This window comes from Maylandia zebra, linkage group LG12, assembly GCF_041146795.1.
Source record: "Maylandia zebra isolate NMK-2024a linkage group LG12, Mzebra_GT3a, whole genome shotgun sequence".
NCBI classification, from domain to species: Eukaryota; Metazoa; Chordata; class Actinopteri; order Cichliformes; family Cichlidae; genus Maylandia; species Maylandia zebra.
Genome location: NC_135178.1, coordinates 8816761 through 8839242, shown reverse-complemented (window position 1 = coordinate 8839242; position 22482 = coordinate 8816761). Strand labels below are relative to the sequence as shown.

At 39.8% G+C, this 22482-nt stretch overlaps 1 protein-coding gene across 2 annotated transcripts in view; it reads left to right on the top strand.

The window, feature by feature from the left end:
* Window positions 1-6984: 6984 nt before the first annotated feature.
* zmat4a (zinc finger, matrin-type 4a) overlaps window positions 6985-22482 on the top strand; it is a 155930-nt gene continuing 140432 nt past the window's right edge. For both annotated transcript variants that reach the window (XM_076890659.1, XM_004565799.4), the window contains exon 1: window positions 6985-7125. In XM_076890659.1, coding sequence (XP_076746774.1) covers window positions 7039-7125 — 87 coding nt within the window. In that variant the 5' untranslated portion in view covers window positions 6985-7038. The remainder of the gene's footprint in view (window positions 7126-22482) is intronic.

Below are 22482 nucleotides of genomic sequence, written 5' to 3'. Positions count from 1 at the left end.
CTAGTGAGAATCCTCTCTCTGTCTTTGGTAAAATGGTTCCTGCTTCTGCCCACAGGGAGCCCAGTGAGATTTGTATTTTGTTACTAGAGGCAGAGACTCTACCCAGAATTCCACCAAATTTAGAAGTGGCCTATATTTTGCCTATCAGGCCTCATAATGCATCTGAGTGTTAGCCCTTTTTGTGCTCGGGGGGTGCGTCTCAAACGCTGCAGTTTATGACAAATCATATTAAAGATGCACTCTAAATGGCGTAATGCAAATATCTGCCTAATGTGCTAAGCCTGTAAAGGAGGATGGGATGTGATTTTGGAAATGATGTGGGGGGAAAAAAGGGTAGAATTAATATTCAGCGCTCAGTTACAACCACTCCTCCATAATGCATGTCGTGAATACATTTGGCTACAGAGTACTGAGTAATGAGAAGCAAAGGAATCCAGAAATGAGCAAAAATCATCTGGCTCTGACACACTTTCAACTTAGAGCTCCGTTCGGTTGCGAACATGCGGCGGCGATCAAAGAACGCTTCTCCAGAGGGAGCTGTGTGGCCTGGCAGTGAGGCGGGCTCCAGAAGTTCACAGGTCTGATTCCTGCAGCAGTTCTACATCAGTTGCTGGTTGTGTATCCTCCTACCTACAGTAAAGGCAAGTTAACTGTATGACAGCTTCAATAAACACACTGAATGAAAATGTGGTGAAATAAGGCCTCTGGCAACGTGACACATTTCCTGTTTCGAACCTCGCTTGTTGTGACATACTAACCATCTGGACCCGTTGGCAGATGAAAGACTTTTTCCACCTCTAACCTTTTTTTTTTGGTCTCCCTCTCTAACAAATGAAACTGTTCTGACCTGGTATTCTGACCTAGTTGGAAGCAGTGGAGATGTTTTTTTCAAATTGCAGTGCTGACCCTGTTTGCACATAAATGTAGTCCTGCAGCTATGCACCGCCTTTAGACCTTAACCCACATTCTGAAACAGAGCTGGACCATTTCCAAGAGCTTACCCTATCAATGTCTAAATAGCACCCTAGTGTGTGCAGGTAGTGCCACAGCTGCATTGCCATATAAACAGTGTGACTCAGAAACACCATCAGCCTAACACAGCTGCATGAGACACACAGAGGTTAATGGTTCCCCTCTACACAGACTGTTTTACTGCAACGCAAACAAAGCTTGTTCAGCTGAAGTTGGTCAATTGTTGGACAACAAAGAGTAAACAGCACCAGAACATGTGCCTAGAGAAGCCACAGTAAAAAAGGAAGATGACGTTTTTGATTTGCTACAGCAGGTTGATTTAAACAGCAGGTAGGTGGGCGTGATAACTATGTCATTGTCATCATCACATAGAGCAGAAGTGCCAAACATAAGGCACGGGGGCCAGAAATGGCCTGGCAAAGACTCCAATCTGCTGCTGCTGATACAGACCTCCCAACAGTTCAGTTCAATTCAATTCAATTCAATTTTATTTATATACCGCCGAATCACAACAAAAGTCGCCTCAAGGCGCTTCATAGATACAGAGAAAAACCCAACAATCATATGACCCTCTGAGCAAGCACTTTGGCGACAGTGGGAAGGAAAAACTCCCTTTTAACATGAAGAAACCTTCGGCAGAACCAGGCTCAGGGAGGGGCGGGGCCATCTGCTGCGACCAGTTGGAGTGAGAGAAGGAAGACAGGATAAAAGACATGCTGTGGAAGAGAGACAGAGGTTAATAACAGATATGATTCAATGCAGAGGTCTATTAACACATAGTGAGTGAGAAAGGTGACTGGAAAGGAAAAACTCAATGCATCATGGGAATCCCCCGGCAGCCTACGTCTATTGCTGCACGCTCTCTCTTTCTAGTCCCTGTCAGGACTCTTGCTGCAGCATTTTGGATTAACCTAAGGCTTTTCAACGAGTTTTTTGGACACCCTGATAATAATGAATTACAGTAGTCCAGCCTGGAAGTAATAAATGCATGAACTAGTTTTTCAGCGTCACTCTGAGACAGGATATTTCTAATTTTAGAGATGTTGCGCAAATGGAGGAAAGCAGTCTTACATATTTGTTTAATATGTGCATTGAAGGACATATCCTGGTCAAAAATGACTCCAAGGTTCCTCACAGCGTTACTGGAGGCCAAGGTAATGCCATCCAGAGTAAGAATCTGGTTAGATACCATATTTCTAAGATTTTCAGGGCCGAGTACAATAACCTCAGTTTTATCTGAATTAAGAAGCAGAAAGTTAGCGGCCATCCAGGTCTTTGTGTCTTTAAGACATTCCTGCAGTTTAACTTATTGGTGTGTGTTACCTGGCTTCATGGATAGATAGAGCTGGGTGTCATCTGCATAGCAGTGAAAATGTATGCTATGTCTTCTAATGATGCTGCCTAAGGGAAGCATGTATAATGTAAACAGAATTGGTCCTAGCACTGAACCCTGTGGAACTCCATAATTAACCTCAGTGTGTGAAGAGGACTCTCCATTTACATGCACAAATTGGTGTCTATTAGATAGATATGATACAAACCACTGCAGCGCAGTACCTGTAATACCTACAGCATGTTCTAATCGCTCTAATAGGATATTATGGTCGACAGTATCGAATGCTGCACTAAGGTCTAGCAGGACAAGCACAGAGATGAGTCCACTGTCAGAGGCCATAAGAAGATCATTTGTAACCTTCACTAAAGCTGTTTCTGTGCTGTGATGAGCTCTGAAACCTGACTGAAACTCTTCAAATAAGCCATTCCTCTGCAGATGGTCTGTTAGCTGTTTGACAACTACTCTTTCAAGGATTTTTGATATGAAAGGAAGGTTGGAGATTGGCCTATAATTAGCTAAGACTGCTGGGTCTAGAGATGGCTTTTTGAGTAAAGGTTTAACTACAGCTAGCTTGAAGGCCTATGGTACATAGCCGATTATTAGAGAGGTTGATCATATTTAAGATTGAAGGATTAATTAATGGCAGGACTTCTTTGAGCAGTTTTGTAGGAATGGGGGTCTAAAAGACACGTTGATGGTTTGGAGGAAGTAATTATTGAAGTTAACTCAGAAAGATCAATTGGAGAAAAAGAGCCTTAACTTAACATCAATGGTAATAAGAGTAACTGTAGATAATATTACATCTGTGGGATGATTATTGGTAATTTTTTCTCTAATGATAAAAATTTTATTTGTGAAGAAGTTCATGAAGTCATTACTAGCTAACGTTAAAGGGATTGTTGGCTCAAAAGAGCTCTGACTTTTTGTCAGCCTGGCTACAGTGCTGAAGAGCAACCTGGGGTTGTTCTTATTTTCTTCAATCAGTGATGAATAGTAAGATGTTCTGGCTTTGCGGAGGGCTTTCTTATAAAGCAGCAAACTATTTCTCCAGGCTAAATGATGATCCTCTAAATTTGTGACACGCCATTTCCTCTCCAGCTTACGAGTCATCTGCTTTAGGCTACGTGTTTGAGAATTATACCACGGAGTCAGGTACTTCTGATTTGAGACCTTAGTTTTCACAGGAGCTACAGTATCCAGAGTCGTACGTAGTGAGGAGGTAAAATTATTAACAAGATAATCGACCTCTGTTGGAGTAGCATTCAGATAGCTGCTCTGCTCTGTGTTGGTACAGGGCATTGAAGATGATAGCAGTGGGTGGATTATATTCTTAAACTTAGTTACAGCGCTTTCAGAAAGACATCTACTTTGATAAAGTCTACTCTCCACCACTGTGTAATCAATTATTGTAAATGTAAATGTTATCAGGAAATGATCAGACAGGAGAGGGTTTTCAGGAAACACTGTTAAATGTTCAGTTTCTATTCCATATGTTAAAACAAGATCTAGAGTGTGATTAAAGTGGTGGGTGGGTTCTTTTACATTTTGAGAGAAGCCAATTGAGTCTAATAACAGATTAAATGCCATGTTGAGGCTGTCATTTTTAGCATCTACATGGATGTTAAAATCACCCACAATAATTATTTTATCTGAGATCAGAACTAAATTAGATATAAAGTCTGAGAAATCAGACAGAAACTCTGTGTAAGGCCCAGGTGGACGATAGATGGTAACAAGTAAGACTGGTGTCTGAGTTTTACAGCTGGGGTGGACGAGGCTAAGCATCAGGCTTTCAAATGAATTAAAAGTCTGTCTTGGTCTTTCATTGATTGACAGGCTGGTGTGAAAAATTGCTGCCACACTGCCCCCTCGGCCTGTGCTTCGAGGTTTCTGGTAGTTAGAATGACTCGGGGGTGTTGATTCATTTAAACTAACATAATCATCCTGCTGCAACCAGGTTTCTGTAAGACAGAGTAAATCGATTTGTTGATCAATTATTAAGTCATGTACTAACAGAGACTTGGAGGAGAGAGACCTAATATTTAATAATCCACATTTCACTGTTTTACTCTTTGGTTCAGATGTGGATACTGTATTGTTCTTTCTTTTTAGTTTGTTTTTTGGCTCTTTGGGAGCTGACACAGTCTCTATGGAGATGGGGGTTTTTTTTGGAGGGGGGGGGGGTAGCAGGAGGAGAGAAGCTGCAGAGAGGCGTGTAAGACTGCACAGACTCACAACAGCCATTCATACTAAACGAAAGTACTTAAGTAATAAACAGTTCAATGATAGAACAGGTCTTGATGCATTCTCAATCATCCAGGAAAGTAAATCTCCAAAAGTTGATTCTGTTCATCTGGACGTATCGTTTTCAGTTGGAGAAATGTTTCATCACTCATCTAAGCCATAACTTTATAATTTGAAAGCAAAACAAATCTGTTAAGTCCATATTTCCAAAAAAAGAGAAAAGAAAATTCGTGCAAAGCGAATTATTGACTTCCTACCATAACAAGAAAGAAAGAATTTGCAAAGATTTTTTTTTAATCCAGTCTACTTTCAGCATGTTGTGCAAATGGGAATAAATATTAGTGCTTGGTGAATCTCAAATAATAATGATGAGACAGACATAGAAGCACCTAATATCTCATCGTTACATTCTAATTTGTGTTGTACAGTTATTTTATTTTCAACTTTAATTTATATATTTTATCTTATTCTTTCCCAGTTAAATTTACCCTTCATTCTAATTTGTGTTGTACAGTTATTTCATTTTTAACCTTAATTTATATTTTATTCCTTCCTAGTTAAATTTAACCTTTTTAATTTTTCATATTTATTTCCTATCTTATTCATAGCCTTTCCTTTTTTGTTTTCTTTAGGTCACGAGCAGTTGTCCAAGCATTTCACTACATATCGTACTGTGTATGACTGTGTACGTGACAAATAAAATTTGAATTTGAATTTTTATCTTTCCCTAAAACATTCTCTAACATTAAGCTGAGCTTTATACATGAATGAGATTTAAGTTATTCTACATAACAAGGTTGTTTTCACATGTTTACATAGTTTTGAGTTTCCCCTAATTTGACTACCAAAGAGGATTTTTATTCATTTATTATTTACTGATACACAGCCACACTGAAGTGTTTAGTCAGCATAATCATAGTTAGAATCAAATATTACACATAATCAAAAGTTAACAGTGGTAACAAAATATGTCTGATCATGTTGTCACGGGCAAAATAACTCAATTTGATTTGATGGCAACTGAACTATAAGCCTACATCATATATCCAACTACTGAAAGCGTTATACAGACTCTGAATTTTGAGAAGCTGCTTGAGGATACTGATCAAACAAGTGAGGGGGAGTTTGTGCCTTGCGAGAGAACTTTCCAAACCTCCAGCTGATCTTAAGGTTTGGGAAGGCCTCTGTATATAGCTGAATACAGCTGAGGATTGCCTGGCTCTGCTGCAAATTTGCAAAACATTTTTTTAAAATTTGATTTGATTTTATTATCCTTTGTTTCTTTTTTTTCATTATACACCAGCTTATTTTTCAGTCATCAGTAAAAAATGAGTTTCACAGAATTCTAACAGGCTCTGAGCAAAGTAGTAATTCAAATCAAATAGTGATTCATTCTGTATTTCTGCATTAGTTACGGTTGACTAAGCCTTCATTCACTATTGCCATTTCTTCTTCTGCAAGCACTAAATAAAGCTCAAAAGTTTGGAGTTGAAGTAAATGTTTCATAGCCTTGTTGTCTAGTTGCCTAGTTGTCACCACTCAGACAATACCTCCACCTCAGCACTGACATAGACAGAGAAGAAGTCAAAACAGGAAGCAAAGACATTGCAGTGTTTTCTTTTTCTTTTTTTTCAAATTTCTATCCACAAAGTCTCAAGTTTTCAAACTGTTGCAGCACCTCCCTCTGTGTAATCTCTGAATCTCTGAGTTTCTGCACAGACACATCATTAAAACAGCTGCAAAAGCCGAAATGATCATATACTCGTGTCTTCCAGTTGGCAACCCATCAGGTTACAAAATCAAGAGACGCAAAACAGCACCAACTTTAACACCACTTATGGTCATGTGACAGGGTCTTTAATTATTCTGACCTGGAAGCTATGTCCATGTTTTATACAGTCTGTGACCATTACGCATGTTTTTGACACTGTCCCCTAGTGGCAGTAGACAGCTACAGCATGCTGTGTAGGTTCTGGATAGCACCCTTTAAGGACCCTTTACTTTGCAGGGCACAAATGTCCTTTACCTCTGCTTTTTAAACTTACTCTGCTGAGTTGTCCAACAGGCTAATCTCAGCACTTAAATGCTAAGGCTGAATGTAATGTCAGGTTAACGATGTATACATGAAATAAAAACTAAAAATGAGATAAAATGAAAAGCTTTTGCCACACAGAATGTCCACTGCTCATGTCAGTAATAACGATACTCCCACATGAATCATAAAAGGCTCTTTACAGACCGTTTCATCCCCAGCCCCGGCTCCTGCCTGCACATCACAAACGACTGAGCTGATGACATTTGCTAATGGGAGATGCGCTGCCTACCTGCTGCCTCAAAGTCAACTGACGTGGCTGATGAGCGGCGCGCGGCCAATGGGAGCGCAGCGGGGCGGAGAGCACGCTTAGATTGTACTACAGTGTAGTACCGCTGCCAGCAGCAGACGCGTCTCCTGCTCACTCCCGCTCTTCAGCATCTTCTTCTGGTTCATGGATTATACAGTTTCCCTCCAAGTGCAACATCAGCTGGCGGTGTTCCCGACGCATTTCCATCAGGGCTACAGCGTGGAGTTACAGGTATGATCTGCACGCGTTACCGCTCTTGTCTGCTTTCTTCTTCTTTCTTTCTTCGCTCGGTTTTTTCTAGACTGTGATGAGAGACGTGCACGCGAGTTTAGGAGTGAATGAGTGTGACTTTATGTAGATGCCTTGCTGCAGGGGACAAGCATGGTTGTGGTGTTGCATGCTGATATCTTTAACACCGAGGTCCTTGTTGCACGGAGGATCCTGTCAGAAGGAGCGCAGCGCAGCTGTGCTGCTGCCGGCGCGCTGCGGCGCACACCGGGGTGAAAAAGTGAGCAGAGCAGCCTGGTTGCTTTAGGTTGACCTTATGTCTCGTGTAATGTTCCTGCGTGCTGAAAAGGTGACAGTCCCTGGTCGATCCCCGAGGGAGTCCCTCTCGATAAGCTATAAATGAAGACATATTCAGAAACAATCTCAGTGTATTAGTCCATTCAGAGATTTAACTTTAAATAATTCAACACGCGGTCCAGTACTGTACACACAATGCTGCAAACACTCTTCTACCCCGGGGGCAAAATCCTCCAATAACCTTTGGAGAGTGTGTGTCACTCTTCACATTAAGCTTTCTCCTGCAGTCTGTAGCTTCTTCATCCAGTGCAGGACAAACTGTAATCATTAAGCGATCAGCTGCCCCCCATAGAGCAGCCCAGGTTGCTCGTAACATGCATAATAACGCCCTTTCTGATTCTTAAAGATGACAAGTAAGATGGATTGGAAGGAGCTGAAGACACCTGTGTCAGCCTCAGGGAAGAGTTTCAAAAGTATTGACTGACCTGAATGGTTCCCAACACCAGATTTAAAAACAGAAGAACTTTTTCTTTAGTTGTGTTTGGTGGTGAATGGAACTGAAGCTGTTCACTTAGTGTCTGTACAGCATCAGAAGTGGAATGACCAAGTTACCCACTGTAAATGCACTTGTCAACATATAACCCCCATCCTCCCCATCGAAACACACAATTAAATTGCATCATACATTTTTAAGTAATAAAAACAAAACAAAAATGCTGTAGGAATGTAGCAAATCACTCATATATGGTCATATATGCAAATTAATATTTAATTAATTTAAAGAAAGATTCAATAAACATTCAATTTTCAAACTAATGTGAAATTTCTAGCAACTACTTCATGTTTTATACTTTAAAAGGATAAAGAGGATGAATAGAAATCATAAATTATTATTATGATGATGATGATGATGATGATAATGATGATGATGATGATGATTATTATTATTATTAATAATAATAATAATAAATTAATGAAACTGCACTTGGTGAAATTTTGTTGCATAACTTCCTTCGTGTTTCTTTGTGGTGATATGTACTCTTTGTGCTCTTATTGAAATTACTGTTATTCCACAGATAATGATAACTTATAATTGTTTGTTTGTTGTGCAGCACAATGCAGCGACTGATACATACGTTCTCACAATGCTCTACACTCGGCTTTTTAATGTTTTTTTTTTCCAATTGTATCAAAAGTTGTGTTGACCATCAATATTTTTCAGTGTATTGTGTATCATTTAGAAATACTTGGATTGGGACTGGCATATGTGGATGACTATAGGAGCCCTTTTTTCATACATAGATAACTTGCTGACAGTTCTGGCATTCATATCGGGCGCTGGTGATGGCGATGTTTTTTGCCTTAGCCGACATCGACACATCAGTGGGCTGTCAGTGAAAGTTATGTGAGAAGAGTGGACACACACACACACACACACACACACACACACACACAAAACATGTCCCCAAGTACTCCAAAACAGGGAAAAAGGCATTTTCCTTTTTAATGCTGTTCCAGCCGCTGACAGTTGCCCTTTTCTCAGTAGCTGCCAGTTCCACTAGTAACAACTGATCTCTGGATGGATATCTGGAGGGTTACACTGTGGCACCACAATACAACACATTCACATCAGTTTAATAAAAATAGCTGGCTTAAATGGCATTAAAATGCAGTATTTCTAACTACAGCAACACCTTGATGCTGCGCAAACCTGGCTCTGCACTGGCAGAAGGCTCTGCGTATTAGCCAGTAGTACACTATATTCCCAAAAGAATTTGTTTGTTTGCCTTAACACACATAAAAACTTAGTTGCATCCTATTATTAATACATAGGGTTTAATATGATGTCAGCCCACCCTTTGCAGCTATAACAGCTTCAACTCTTCTGGGAAGGCTTTCCACAGGTTTAGAAGTGTGTTTATAGGAATTTTTGACATTTCTCACAGAAGACATTTTTGAGGTCAGACATGTTGGATGAGAAGGACTGGCCCAAAACTGTTGGGAAACAAAGTTGGGAGCATGTCCAACATGTTTTGGTATGCTCAACCATTAAGAGTTCCTTTCACTGGAACTAAGGGGCTGAGCCCAAGTTAGGAAAAAACACCACATTCCCCCCTCCACCAAATTAGACTTGGCACAATGCAGTCAGACAAGTAATGTTTTCTTGGCAACTGCCATACCCAGACTTGTCCTTCAGATTCCTAGACAGATAAGCACGAGTCCTCACTCCAGAGAAAATGTCTCCACTGCTTTAGAGTCCAGTGGTGTGGTGCTTTAAACCACTGCATCCGACATATTGCATTGTGCTCGGTGATGTAAGGCATGGATGCAGCTGCTCGGCCATGGAAACCCCTTCCATGAAGCTCTCTACGCATTGTTCTTGAGCTAATATGAAGGCCACATGAAGTCTTGAATCTGCCGAAAGCTGCTGTTATTTTACTTGCCCTACCACTTCATGGAGTTGCAGTCATTCCCAGTGGCTTCCATCCATCCATCCATCTTCATCCGCTTTGTCCGGGGCCGGGTCGCGGGGGCAGCAGCCTAAGCAAAGAGGCCCAGACCTCCCTCTCCCCAGCCACCTCCTCCAGCTTATCCGGGGGAATACCAAGGCGTTCCCAGGCCAGCCGAGAGATATAATCTCTCCAGCGTGTCCTGGGTCTGCCCCGGGGCCTCCTCCCGGTGGGACATGCCTGGAACACCTCACCCAGGAGGCGCCCAGGCCCAGGCAAAGTGGCTTCCACTTTGTTATAATACCACTAAAATGTTTAGTTAGAAAATTTCATGACTCTACTTGCACAGGTGGCATCTTATCACGGTAATATGCTGGAATTCACTGAGATCTAGAGAAAGAGAGCTATTCTTTAACAAATGTTTGTAGATTCTATACACCTGTGTTCATGATCGGAACGCCTGAACTCAATGATTTGGCACTATAGTGTATATGGCCGCTGATATTTAATGCCTCCCTTTGTAAAACAAGAAAAAAGTAAGGAGGAAACCCATGCAGATCAATAGAAAGGAAACTTTTTTCAAGGCTGTTTGCTTTCATGTTCTATATGAGTATTGTACGTGTTTTCTTACCTAAGGCTCTTGCAGCATCATTTCAACACATACTTAAGGATCCCAGACACATCCCAGGTGTGTTTTATTCTGCAGCCCCCAGCAAGATGAGAAAAGGAATAAAAGAATTATGCACCATTTTACCAAGTGGGTGCTCAAAGTGCCATCTGCCTTATTTAAAGTAATACGAACGTTTAAAGTTATATCATCAAGTTTCCCCTCGTGCGGAACAATAGATGGCACTGTTGAAGGCTTCCAAGTTTTCCCTGGGACACAAACATTTCTCTTTTAAAGCTCAGCAGTAAGGTTCTGCACCAAAACAGCAACATGTTATAAAGTGTGTCAGATAATAAAGCTCCTTCAACCCTATCTTTAATATTCCAGTGATTTTTTTCAACCACCAAGGATGACTACAATCCTTTCTGTTTGTGAAAACCTTCAATTGAAGAAAAGAGCACTTCCATTCCCCCGCATGCTGTCTGTAATTTGTGATGCCTATAAATAAGAGGCTTTGAAGCTCTGCACTTCCACATCATCAGTAATGTGTTTGTTTTGCAGAGTTAAAATTGCTCTGCTTCTTTGTTGCTTTCCATTGCATCCTTCCCAAAGTTGTTTCCATTCTCTCTCCGTTATTCCTTTCACAGAAGGTCAACTGAGATGGGGTTTGAGATTTTTATAAATAGCACACAAAGTAACCAAGTGCTCCAACCATTGGCACTGAGCACATTTATTACACAGAGCTTGGAAGTTGTTTTGAAGGAAACAACTAAGAAAACTCAGCTGCATCACAGAAGATAATGTGTGCTTTATCAAAGGTGTGGAATCTTCTCTCAGCTTCCAGACAAGCTCCAGCTCAAATATGCAGAACCACTTGTATCTGCTTATAAAAATGCAGTTACTGAATAAGATGTTAAACAAAGCATCCAAAAAGTGCCCCTGTTTATAAAGAATAAAACAAAGCATGGTTCTTTTTACCTCTTAACCAGGTCATCGGCTATCCATCTAATGTTAGAGTTGTGTATTTAGTTTGTGCTTAACAGGCATATTTTCAGAAATTCAAAATACTCAAAAGCCATTTTATTCAGTGCACCCATTCAGCTGCTTGTTAATGCAAATATTTAATCACAGCCAGACTGCTTTAAGGAGGCAGGAAGGCCACAGTAATTACAAATAATCGCTCAGTACAACCAAGGTATGCAGAAGAGCATCTGTGAATGCACATCACGTCAAATCTTACAGCAGCAGAAGACCACACCAGCAGGATTGGAAAAACACTGCCTGATGTGATGTGTGTCATTAAGATGTTAGGGTCAGAATTAAGTGTGGACAACATGAAAACATGGATCCAAGTTGTTGTTGGTTGTATAATGGTGTGGATGATATTTTCTTGATATACTTTCGTCCCCTTAGTATCAGCTGAGCATTGTTTAAACACCACAGACTACCTGAGTATTGCTCCTTAACCATGTTCACCCCTTTATCACCACACTAAATCCATCTTCTGATGGCCACTTCCAGCAGGATAAAGCATGTCACAAAGCTCAATTTATCTCAAACTGATTTTGCAAACATGACAGTGAGTTCATTATACGCAGATGGCCTTCACGGTCAGCAGATCTCAATCCAGTAGAGATAGTTGATGCAATGGAACAGGAAATTTGCATAATGGGTATGCAGCATATGTGGAATGCTTTTATGACAATATGGAATAAAATCTCAGAGGGATGTTTTCAGGAATTTTTTAAATAGTCCATGCTGTGAAGAATTAAAACAGTTCTAAAGGCAAAAGGGTGTTCAGCCCAGCAGTACTAAGGTGTACCTAACAAAATGACCAGTGAGTGTAGAATGTTAGATTACAGGGTTTTTTTTGTTAAGGCCTCCTCCCTTTATGTGTTTTTAAAGACATTATCTATCTTAACCCTAAACCCAGATGTTAAAGGGTTAAGGACTTTAGTGAAATCAAGCCAGTAGATGGAAAAATAATTATCCATGTATTTACTAAGGCATTGGTCGAACACAACGCTTGTTTCACCTTGCTTGCAAACACTTCTGGTGTCCCAAAAGAGTCTTTTAAATCTTAGATGCATGGATATGTCACCTTGTAGTTAAGTGCTTTTGTGTAAGCTGTTATGGATGTAATTTCCAAGTTACTTTAACTACAGGATCATCCAACAGGTTTGTGCTGTCATGTCCCAAGCCACGCTATGTCTCTGACAGCATATTATTTGATTATTTGAGTTTGAATCCTCCTTGATCTCATGCCCACGCTGGGAAGAATTAATCTCATCAGACCGACCAGTGTCACTATTTTATTGTTGCACCGACTCAACATTTGCCCTAAATGTCTGTTCTGGCTGAACACCAAGCTGATTATATTACTGAAGTGCAGGCAGTATGCCCAGTGTGAGTGCTAATGTTTTCACTCAGCAGATCTGTGGATGCCGCTTGGGTCACACTGCATGGGAATAGGCCACTTAGCAGCAAACACAAAGCAAATGGTCATTGTTTCGACCTCAAGGCATGACATTACAATTTGGCCAGCCTTTGCCTCCCCAAAGCCAGAGCAGCAGAATAATAGAGACAGAATGGGAGGCAGATCAGTGCACAGGTCTGTGGAATAGGATGTAAAGTGTCTTTGCAGCCTCGCTCAACCAGTCCGGCTAATTTGCCCCCCTGAGAGCAATGTTAGAATCTCTCACATGGCCCCGGAGCACCAGCTGGACAAAATGCTGCCGATGATAGAGTAGGCAGATTCTATAGAGCTTACAGCTCAAAGTGTGCACGGAGAAGTGAGACAGCTGCTCTTATTATATATGTACTTTCCTTTGTTCCTTCCTTACTAAATCCTTGACCAGCACCAAGTTGCTTCAGTTCCATGTACTTTTAGATGATTTCCTTTTTTTTTAGCTGCATTTCCTAAAAGACACTATATTTTCTTTCAAACATGCACTGCTTTTCAGTAATCTGAAGGTGTCTGAACTTGTCAACTTTAGAGTTAAACTTTTGCAAAGAAAAAGCGTTAATAGTCTTACTTGGCTGGACCTAGCAACATTGGCATCTAACATTTATTGCAGTCTCCGAGAGCAGTTGCATTAATGGAAAAGTATGCACAAGATACTGACTGTGCGTGTCTGTTGTGTATCTAAGCTAGTTGTTCTGCTTGCTTAAGAGCAAATGCATGCACATATGTGATATTAACTCTTACCAACTATCTACAAGTTGCTATAAAAGAAAATTATCTCTCTGTGGACTTTTACTTCAGCCAATCAGGAAGAGAGACTTGTGTAGGAGGGTACAAATTTTTAGCAGCACTGTGCCATGCACACGAAGATGCAGACATGCACACAGAAACAGGCAGAGAGAGAGAGAGCCTGCTCTTAGTGACAGTGGTGGCGAGAGTGAGAGTGTGTACTGTGACAAACAATGGCACTAGTATGTCTGAATAATAACGTAAAAGTGACATGTATGACAGAATTAAATCATTTTGTCAAAGTTTAAAAATGGTCTTATATGACATTTAGCAAACCCAAAATCATCCTTCAGTTTCCCATGAAGCAGTGATGGTGTGTAACTGGGCCAAAACATTGTGTGTCATGTTCTCAGTAAAGGTGAAAATTGAAAATAAAAGTATGTGACATTAAATTGCATAAAGAATTTGACTGAAAGCGCTTGATTTGAACCAAAAGAAAAAAATTATGCAGGCTTGGTATTTTTAATTGCAAATTGTTAAGGAAAGGGAATTACTACTTACCTAGCAAATACCCAGACAGTTAAATATGATATCATCTTAAGTATCTTAAGTGACTGACTGTCAGTTTAGAGCCTTTATTGCCTTTTTCAGATAAAGTCTCATCCAGTTATTTTGGTATCATGTTTTTTCTGTTAAAACCTTCTACAAATGGGCAATAAAATAGGTGAACATTAACTAAACTCAAACACTACCACTAACCCCAGATGTGTCACTGATGACCCTCTTAGATATAAGGATAAGACAATGCTTGTATTTCATGGGTTGTTGCCTCTCATTGTGGTGTCTGCAGAGATTGAAGCTCATGTCTTTTGGGATATGTAAGCAGCAGACCACCCTAGCATTACACTGGCTAACAAGACTTGCAATTAGGCCAAACATGAGACCTCTACTGAGACTGAGAGTGAAGTCCTTTGCAATCAAGTTGTGGGGTAATCAACATTCAGAGAGTGGCAGGAACAGTGATTACTACAGACATCCTGCTTGGATTTGATGATGATGCCAGAGATGGTGATAAAGAGGACAATGAAGATGAGGATGGTGACGACGATAGTTATTGTATGTAAAATGGATTCAGTTTTGTCATATGTATATATCAGTGTTATTGGATTTCAGTTCAGGATAACTTCAGTCGTATACAGACAGTCCTGGTCGGGTACAGATTGATTTACCACTAACTGATTTCTTCTTCTTTTTTTGTGTGTCAAAACTGTCAGAGTTCAGTTTTACAGATGAGATTTAGTTCAAATGATTTGAGTGAGAACTGAGAATGAATTTCAAATGATTTTTTATCCATCTCTGAATAAGCTAAAGGAACAATGCATGCTAGAAAGCAACGTCACCAGTGTAGCTATTTAGATACTGATTCCTTCATTAATACCGTATCAAGATCTAAGGCTTTTGCTCTGATCCAGATTAAAATTCTACTCAAACTAGTCAATCACAGTTTAACTAAGAAGAAAGTTTGTAAATCATTGTCATCAATCTTTGAAGCAAAAATGTCAGATATTTATTATCTGGGTTTTCTGTGTTTTACTAAAAAAGCAACCTGCTATTTTCCTTTTTTATTCTGTCTTGGTGAACACCAATAATAGATATTTCCAACCCTGGGAGTTTTTAGTGTCCAGTCAAACCCTAAAAAGTCAAAGTCCAGTGTCCTCGCTGTCCCTGAAAGAAGGAAGCTTAACTCTTTACATATGTGCAGTTAACAGGTAGTTGTGAATGTAAAACCATGCTTAAAAGAAAGTACACCTTCTTTCAGTAGCCTACCTCCTTCTTATTGTGTTGTCTAATCTCAACAAAACATTGTACGATCATCTTCACACAAAGAGAAATGATTAACATCTAGATGTTTGTTTGTTTTTCTAAAGATTTATTATAAATCCCAGTTCTGTGGGTTTTCATGTTCATTGTCCTCTTGGACTGATGACCTCACAGTTGACCCTACAATACTTGATGGTTGACTCAAAGATGGCAAGTTGCCAGATTCTGTGGCTGGAAAACAAGCCCAGCTCATTACCCCTCACCACCACTGTGACTGACAGTTGGTTATTGGAGGTGTTTAAGCTGATATGCTGTGTTTGCCTTTCACTAAATGTAGCTGAATAAAAATAGATTCCAAATACACAAAATCAGTAGTAGCCCAATTAATACTAGTGGGGTATAAATATTGTGTTTACGTATGCGTAAATAGCTTTACAAGGGATACTGATAGTGAGAATTACTACAAAAGGTCATATTAGTCATACTGTGATTTAATTGATACGTTCTACATCTGTGTGCTAGTGAGTGTGTAAGTAACTGAAACAAAAATCAGTGTCGATCTGATTAACAAGAAGAATTATTGCCATTTTATTCTGTAATGCTTTGCTTTTATTTAGTTATGGCATTGATCCAGGAGTTCTCTGCACCATCTCTGTCTTCCACTCAGCATAGATTGAGCTATGGGACTTTCAGATGGCGTTTTCTTAGTCAGAGGATTATTGCCCACGTTGGATTTTACACCAATATCTGGCCCCAGAGAACAGTGCTGGAGGCCCTCCAAAACTGGTGACCGACAAGCTCACTTTATTCCTTATAATAATTCATTGTCAGCAACAGGTGAGCAAAGATAACTATAGTCCCATTTATTCACACAGTAGAATACTGGCCATTGTACCATATCACTGATTGATTATTTCTGCTGTGCTGGACATTTAGCACCCATTTGTTTCACTTGCAAAGTCAGGCAAAATGAGAAAAATGGAGGTGCTGTGGAGAGGACTTAGGGTGAATGCGAATAAATAGTGGACCATGAGGTCTATACCTTTTGAAAATTTCGTCATTGCAAGCTGCTCAGATTGCAATTTTGTTCATTTTCTATGCATCAATTTTCAGACAAAAGTGGATAATGTAGGTTTCAGAGTAATGCATCAAAATCTAAAAAGCTGAGTTTTTGCGTTTTTGAATAAAGCTTGCTCTTTCATCATGAGGGTTTCAGAGACTAGGAAAGCTGAAAAATCATTTAACATGATTCATGCCATCATAGAACTGTAAAAGTCTGCAGTGATCAGAATTATTGCATTCTTCAACAACTTCAGCAACTGTTCCAAGTGACTTAGAGAGTCATACTTAAAGACAATCACTGTGGATATGTAATAAATTGATCAATTTATTACATATCTACAGCACATGTATTACTACAGCACAGCTTGTCTATATCTAAACACAAATGTAACAAAAGCTCTAACAATGGTTGGCTGGTGATCTCACATGAAAGCTTAGCCCATGGTCAGTGTTGGCCCAATGTTGTCAGTATGTACTGGCTGCAAATTCTGCTGGTTTGACCATTATCCTAAACAGTGCTGGCAAAGGGTTTCACTTTACTCATGGCATTTCTTCATAGTGTTCATTGGGGTTGGACAGTCAGTTGTTAGTTCACTTATTTTTACAAGTAGGTGGTCCACTTGTGCAAAACTTAGTTTCAGACCAAGATTCTGCATATGGAAACAACTCGCCACCCGCCACACTTTGACTTGGTTATCAGAAGTACTTTACAAGTCTACACACACCCAAACACTGGTTCTCCTCAGACCTGGTATCGTCAGCTCTAGTTGCACTTCACTGTGCCAAGTCATGAATACATGCATTTCCACTACACTGTTGTTTCCCTGGTGGTCTGCATGGGTCACTGGAACTAATCAGTCAAGATCTTAACCAAAACAAAGCTGTTTTGTGCTTATTATTAAGCACAAAAACAGTTATTGTAACTGTTGGCGATTTAACTTTAATCTTTCTAATTTAGAGATCACCTTGATTTTATTTTTCCTGTTAGAATTGCTTACAGAGTGGGATTTGGCGATTGTCCCATTGTCATTTGGTAAAAATGTTTGCCATCACTGGGCTGTATGTTTAACATGCAGATTTTTTGGATATGAATGAATAGATCTGACCACTGGGACCATTACATTCGGCAACAACATGCACCAGTGCTGAATATATAGGTTGCACAATAATACTGTTTTACCTCAGACATATAAACTTTGCTATGGGTCATTCGACTTTGAAGTTATTACTCTGCCTCCTCAGATGTGGTCCCAACTCTGCCAGCAAGAGTTCAAAATGCCCCACTAACATCTTGAAATATGTACGAAAGCAGTCATGATACAGCCTCAACTCCTGGATCAAACCATGAAATTCTCCCTGCTGCTGCCTTCGTTTGAGAACTGGATGAATCCAGAATCTCAGTTTCTTCCTTTTCTTGTTTAGAAAGATCAGGATCAGCTCAACATCAACTTCTTTTTGAGGATGGATTTTCTGCATATGAAATGAAATACAATACTTTTGGTGTATGTATCAACCTAGTATTATGGCAAAAGGTGTAATAGACACTCCGGTCCACCGTGTCCATTTCACGCTTCACCTCTCCAAAACATGAAATGTACACGCATGCAGAAGATGCAGTAATCCGAAGTACCAGCACAGGGAAATATTTTATTTCAAGCCAGCATGAAGATAATCACAAGAAAGCATTTAAACAGACATTATTAGCACCTTTACATGTATATACATATTAGCTGCCTAGGTTCATTGTTTCTGATGACGAAGGACCCTTGATTGTACTTAATACGTTTTCTGCTCACTACCAACTTTGTAGCTTTAAATATATTATCTCCCCTACTGGTAATGTAACGTCTGCATGCATTTAGATTTCACATTTTAGAGAGGCAAAGCGTGAAATGAACACGGTTGACTGGCGTGTCTATTACGCGCTTTGCCGTGATATCAGGTTGTGTATATATGGTACAGTTCACATTTGAAAAAAAAAGATTTTTCCACTACATGCTCAGTGTTTAATATACTGCTACTGGTTAGAGGAAGAGAAAGAGAGATTTGACAGTTTCATCCTCCAGGCCCAAAAGAGAATAACATATTTACCAGTAGGCTAGTCTAACTTTCCTAAATGATGGATGATTTAGCCTAGAGTAATAGGTAAATACAAGTGGAAGGATGCACAGCCAAAACAGCAATATTTCATAAAAGTCACATTGGCTCTTTTCAAGAAAAAAGAAAACCTTTTTCCACCGTTGAGGCCTGTTGTTCAATTTGTTTTTATGTGTATAACATGGTTTACCTGTCTCGCCTCGACTGTGGACTGTGCCCTCTTCACACACAGAAGAGTCCTTCACAGACACACTCACGTACTACCGTCTCTTTAAAAGCACTATTACAGTAAGCTCTAAATTAAAACCAGCACTCCTTCTGTTTTTACTCATTTTAAAATGAAGATGGTGAAGCTCCTCCCTGCATGCAGAGAAACATGTTCTTATTGAAAGTCAAACACAAGTCAAACACATAAAACCGATCAATATATATGAAAACCGTGATCAATATGTAATATATTTATATAAATCTCCTAATAATCCTTATAATTAGGCTACAGTCAGACTTCGGAAAACAGTGGTTGGAGACCGTTGGAGACGGTGTGCAATGAACTTGGAGTCTTGTTGCATTAGAAATGGTTGCTTTGAAGATGGGGACCAAGTCTGCGACCAGTTGTACTCTGATTCAAACCCTTGCCTATCCGTCCGAGAGTAATTGCAATCAGTCTGAGTCGCACGACAATGACTTGGAGACAAGTTGCCTTCCACCAGGTGATCTGTGCAACTGCCTTGCAGTTGAAAGGGTGCTGCACTCCTAACCTCTGGGTTTCCATTTTTGAAGTTGTACCATGATAGTGTGATACATGCTGACTGTAGTTTTGCATTGTTTTTTGGATGTTGTTTCAAAATATGTAAATATTATATAGTCAGTTATTCATGCCATGCACATTAATGCTCCCTCCATGCCATCAGTGCTGTGTGCTGACAGCCAGTTTCATAGTCCCTCTCCTCTGTAGCCTGGAGGATGCAGCTTTCATTATTTCCAAAAGGAATTTCAAATTGTGAACGGTCACACCACAGGAATGCTTTTCACTTCAACTCTTAAAAGAGCTCAAATTCAGAGGACTGTCAGAATTGCATTTTTAATGTTTGTGGAGGCAGTAATCAACTATGTTTTTCAGAAGTTTTCTTGTGCCCAGGGACTGATTTACAGATCAGATCAGAATTCAGTTTTCCATGAATTTAGATTCTTATTTCCAATGCAGGAGGTAAGAGTGTTGAATATGCACCCAATTAAAAATTCCCTTAGCAATTATGTTATTTGGCAAGCACTTTGATAAAATTACATAACTTAAAAATACAATGAAGTGTGCCATTAGTGGAGTGTCTCATCCTTCAGATGAACTCTTGGAAAGCTGCTGGTTAGTGGTTCTGCTCTGCAGCGTCTCTGATCGTGCCACAAACAGCACTCTGCCTCCTGCAGGTTCTGGAGACCGTCCCACCCATGGACCAGATTCTTTTTGAGGAAGTAGTAGGATGATATCAAGAACTTCCATAACAGCAGTATGGCCAGTAAGCCATCGTGTAGTGAAATAGTACTAGAGGCTGGGGTCCTGTAGCTCCTGTTAGAACAGGCTCTCCAGTAATCACAAGGTTGGTGGTTCAATCAATCTACTCAAGTAGAGTAGAACAGCATGATGTAAGAAACAGTGCATTTAGAGACTAGAAAAGTCACTGGTTGGCATGACTGAATTTCAAAATAGAAGCTAGTAAATTGATTGCTGGTGGTAGACAATAAAAAAAAGCCAAAACCAGACGGTCACCAAATATTTCTGCGTATCCGTTAGTCTTTGTGTGGGAAGTAGGGCTGCCACGATTTGTCGACTAGTCACGATTATGTCGACTATCAAAATCGTCGACGACTGATTTAATAGTCGACGCGTCGTTTGAAGCTTTGTAAGATCACAAAAGACGCAGGAATAAGTAGCAGGATTTAAGAGTGTAATAACGGACTGAAACAGAAGATGGCAGCACTGCATGTACAAGGATGCCAGCTGCCGTTAAACCCCGAAGAAGAAGAAGAAGAAGCAGCTGTGTCCCAGAAATCATAGCGCGGCCCAGCTTAGTTTCCAACAGTGGCGGCAGCTAGTTAGTTTTAATGTTACTCTTATTATTCTTTCTGGGTCAGAAAATAAACGTTTAACGTATTTTCAGGCGAGAATGTAGCTGTGTAAACCTCAAATATCGGCTCAGTTTATCAGGACACCACATATTTTCAAAAGCGCTCCGACGTTTTCGGAGACGTCTGTTACCCACCAGCTCGATAGCTAGCCGGGGGCTAGGTCACTAGCGCGGTGAGAACACCGGACTCCCGGCAAATTGTTTTCTAACCCACCGCCGTCTTTCGCTACTCAGGTTAAATATATATGAGTCACTTAGATAAATTAAAAATGTTGTTGTTTGGCTTTTTTTTTTTTGTATTTTATTTGTTCCTGAGTAAATCGGTTTGTCTGAGATTAAAGTTATAGTTTTTACACAGCTGAATAAACGTCAAGCAGACAGCTGATTATCAAAAGTGTGAGATGCTGGAGAATATACTCCGTTGTCCTGTTATATTTTAGATAGCAAGGAGTTCATTAAACTTCACCGAAACAATCTGCAAATTTCATTAAAATTGAATAAACTATCATCTTGTCTTTATTTTTAGTTAGCACCTTAAACACTTAAAGCTGTAAGCTAATGATAGTTATATAAGAGCAGATGCTGCTGGTGCAATAAGCTGTACGTTTTACGTCCAGTGGATGATGATCTGATTAGTCGACTAATCGCATAAATAATCGGTGACTAGTCGACTATCAAAATAATCGTTTGTGGCAGCCCTAGTGGGAAGCAGCGGAATTGTGCTGCCTCAGGGCCATGAGAGGGTAGACATACAGATTAAATGACTGCATTTTGTGTTTATTTACATTTTGCACAATGTTCTAACTGCTGTGGAAACTGGGCTGTATAACTACACTAGCGCTTGCTTTCTACAATTTGTCATAGTCAGCGTCATAGTTAAGCGTAGTGAGAAATTTGCATACTGTGAACTTTTTTAAGAAAAGACCTTATTATGATTTTACGTGATCAACGCTTCAGCAGTTCTTTGTGGCACGAGCTCACTCAGGGCTCTGCAGCCCCTCTCTTTCTCATGCTGCTACTCTTAATGTGTGGAGCTACTATGATTAATTGGCAGTTTTACTACTTGCTATACTACATATGGAATAAATGACCAACTTCTAATTTATGGGTTTCTACAGTCCTCCATGTGTAGTCATAATTCTTCATTAAATAGCTCACAATTTATTGGTGAAGCTTACTTTATGAGTTGAGGGTTACTGTCTACTGTCTACAGTCTGGTTCATTATTTTGCCAATAGATTATTATTTTGGCTGAAGGCACATTAAAAATTATTTCAATGAGCATCCCTCTTTCTGCAGAAATACAATAATATACAACTGAGCACTAACTGAAAGTGTCTCATTCTTGTGTACATTTTGGTATTATTTAGATGGCTTGAATTCACCGGGAGGATTGTAGTCTCATTTTAAAATCAGTTAGTAATAATAATAATAGTTTGCTAATTATGAAACATCTTCAGGCCACCCATAAAGAGAAAAATATATACTTAATTTAAATTTGGCCATCTCCTTGTGCAATGCTGCACAACGTCCACCCCAGCTGCTTTTGTTAGGTCAATGCCTAGAACTCCTATTCTGACCATTTAGACCTGTGTCTTTGGTAAGTGCTGGATTTCCTCCACTGTACCAGAACTGTGAGCCTTCAACATGAATTTTTATTTGTAGTAGAGAACAAAGTTGAAAGGAGACAAATCTGGTAAGGTGTGTGCTGAGT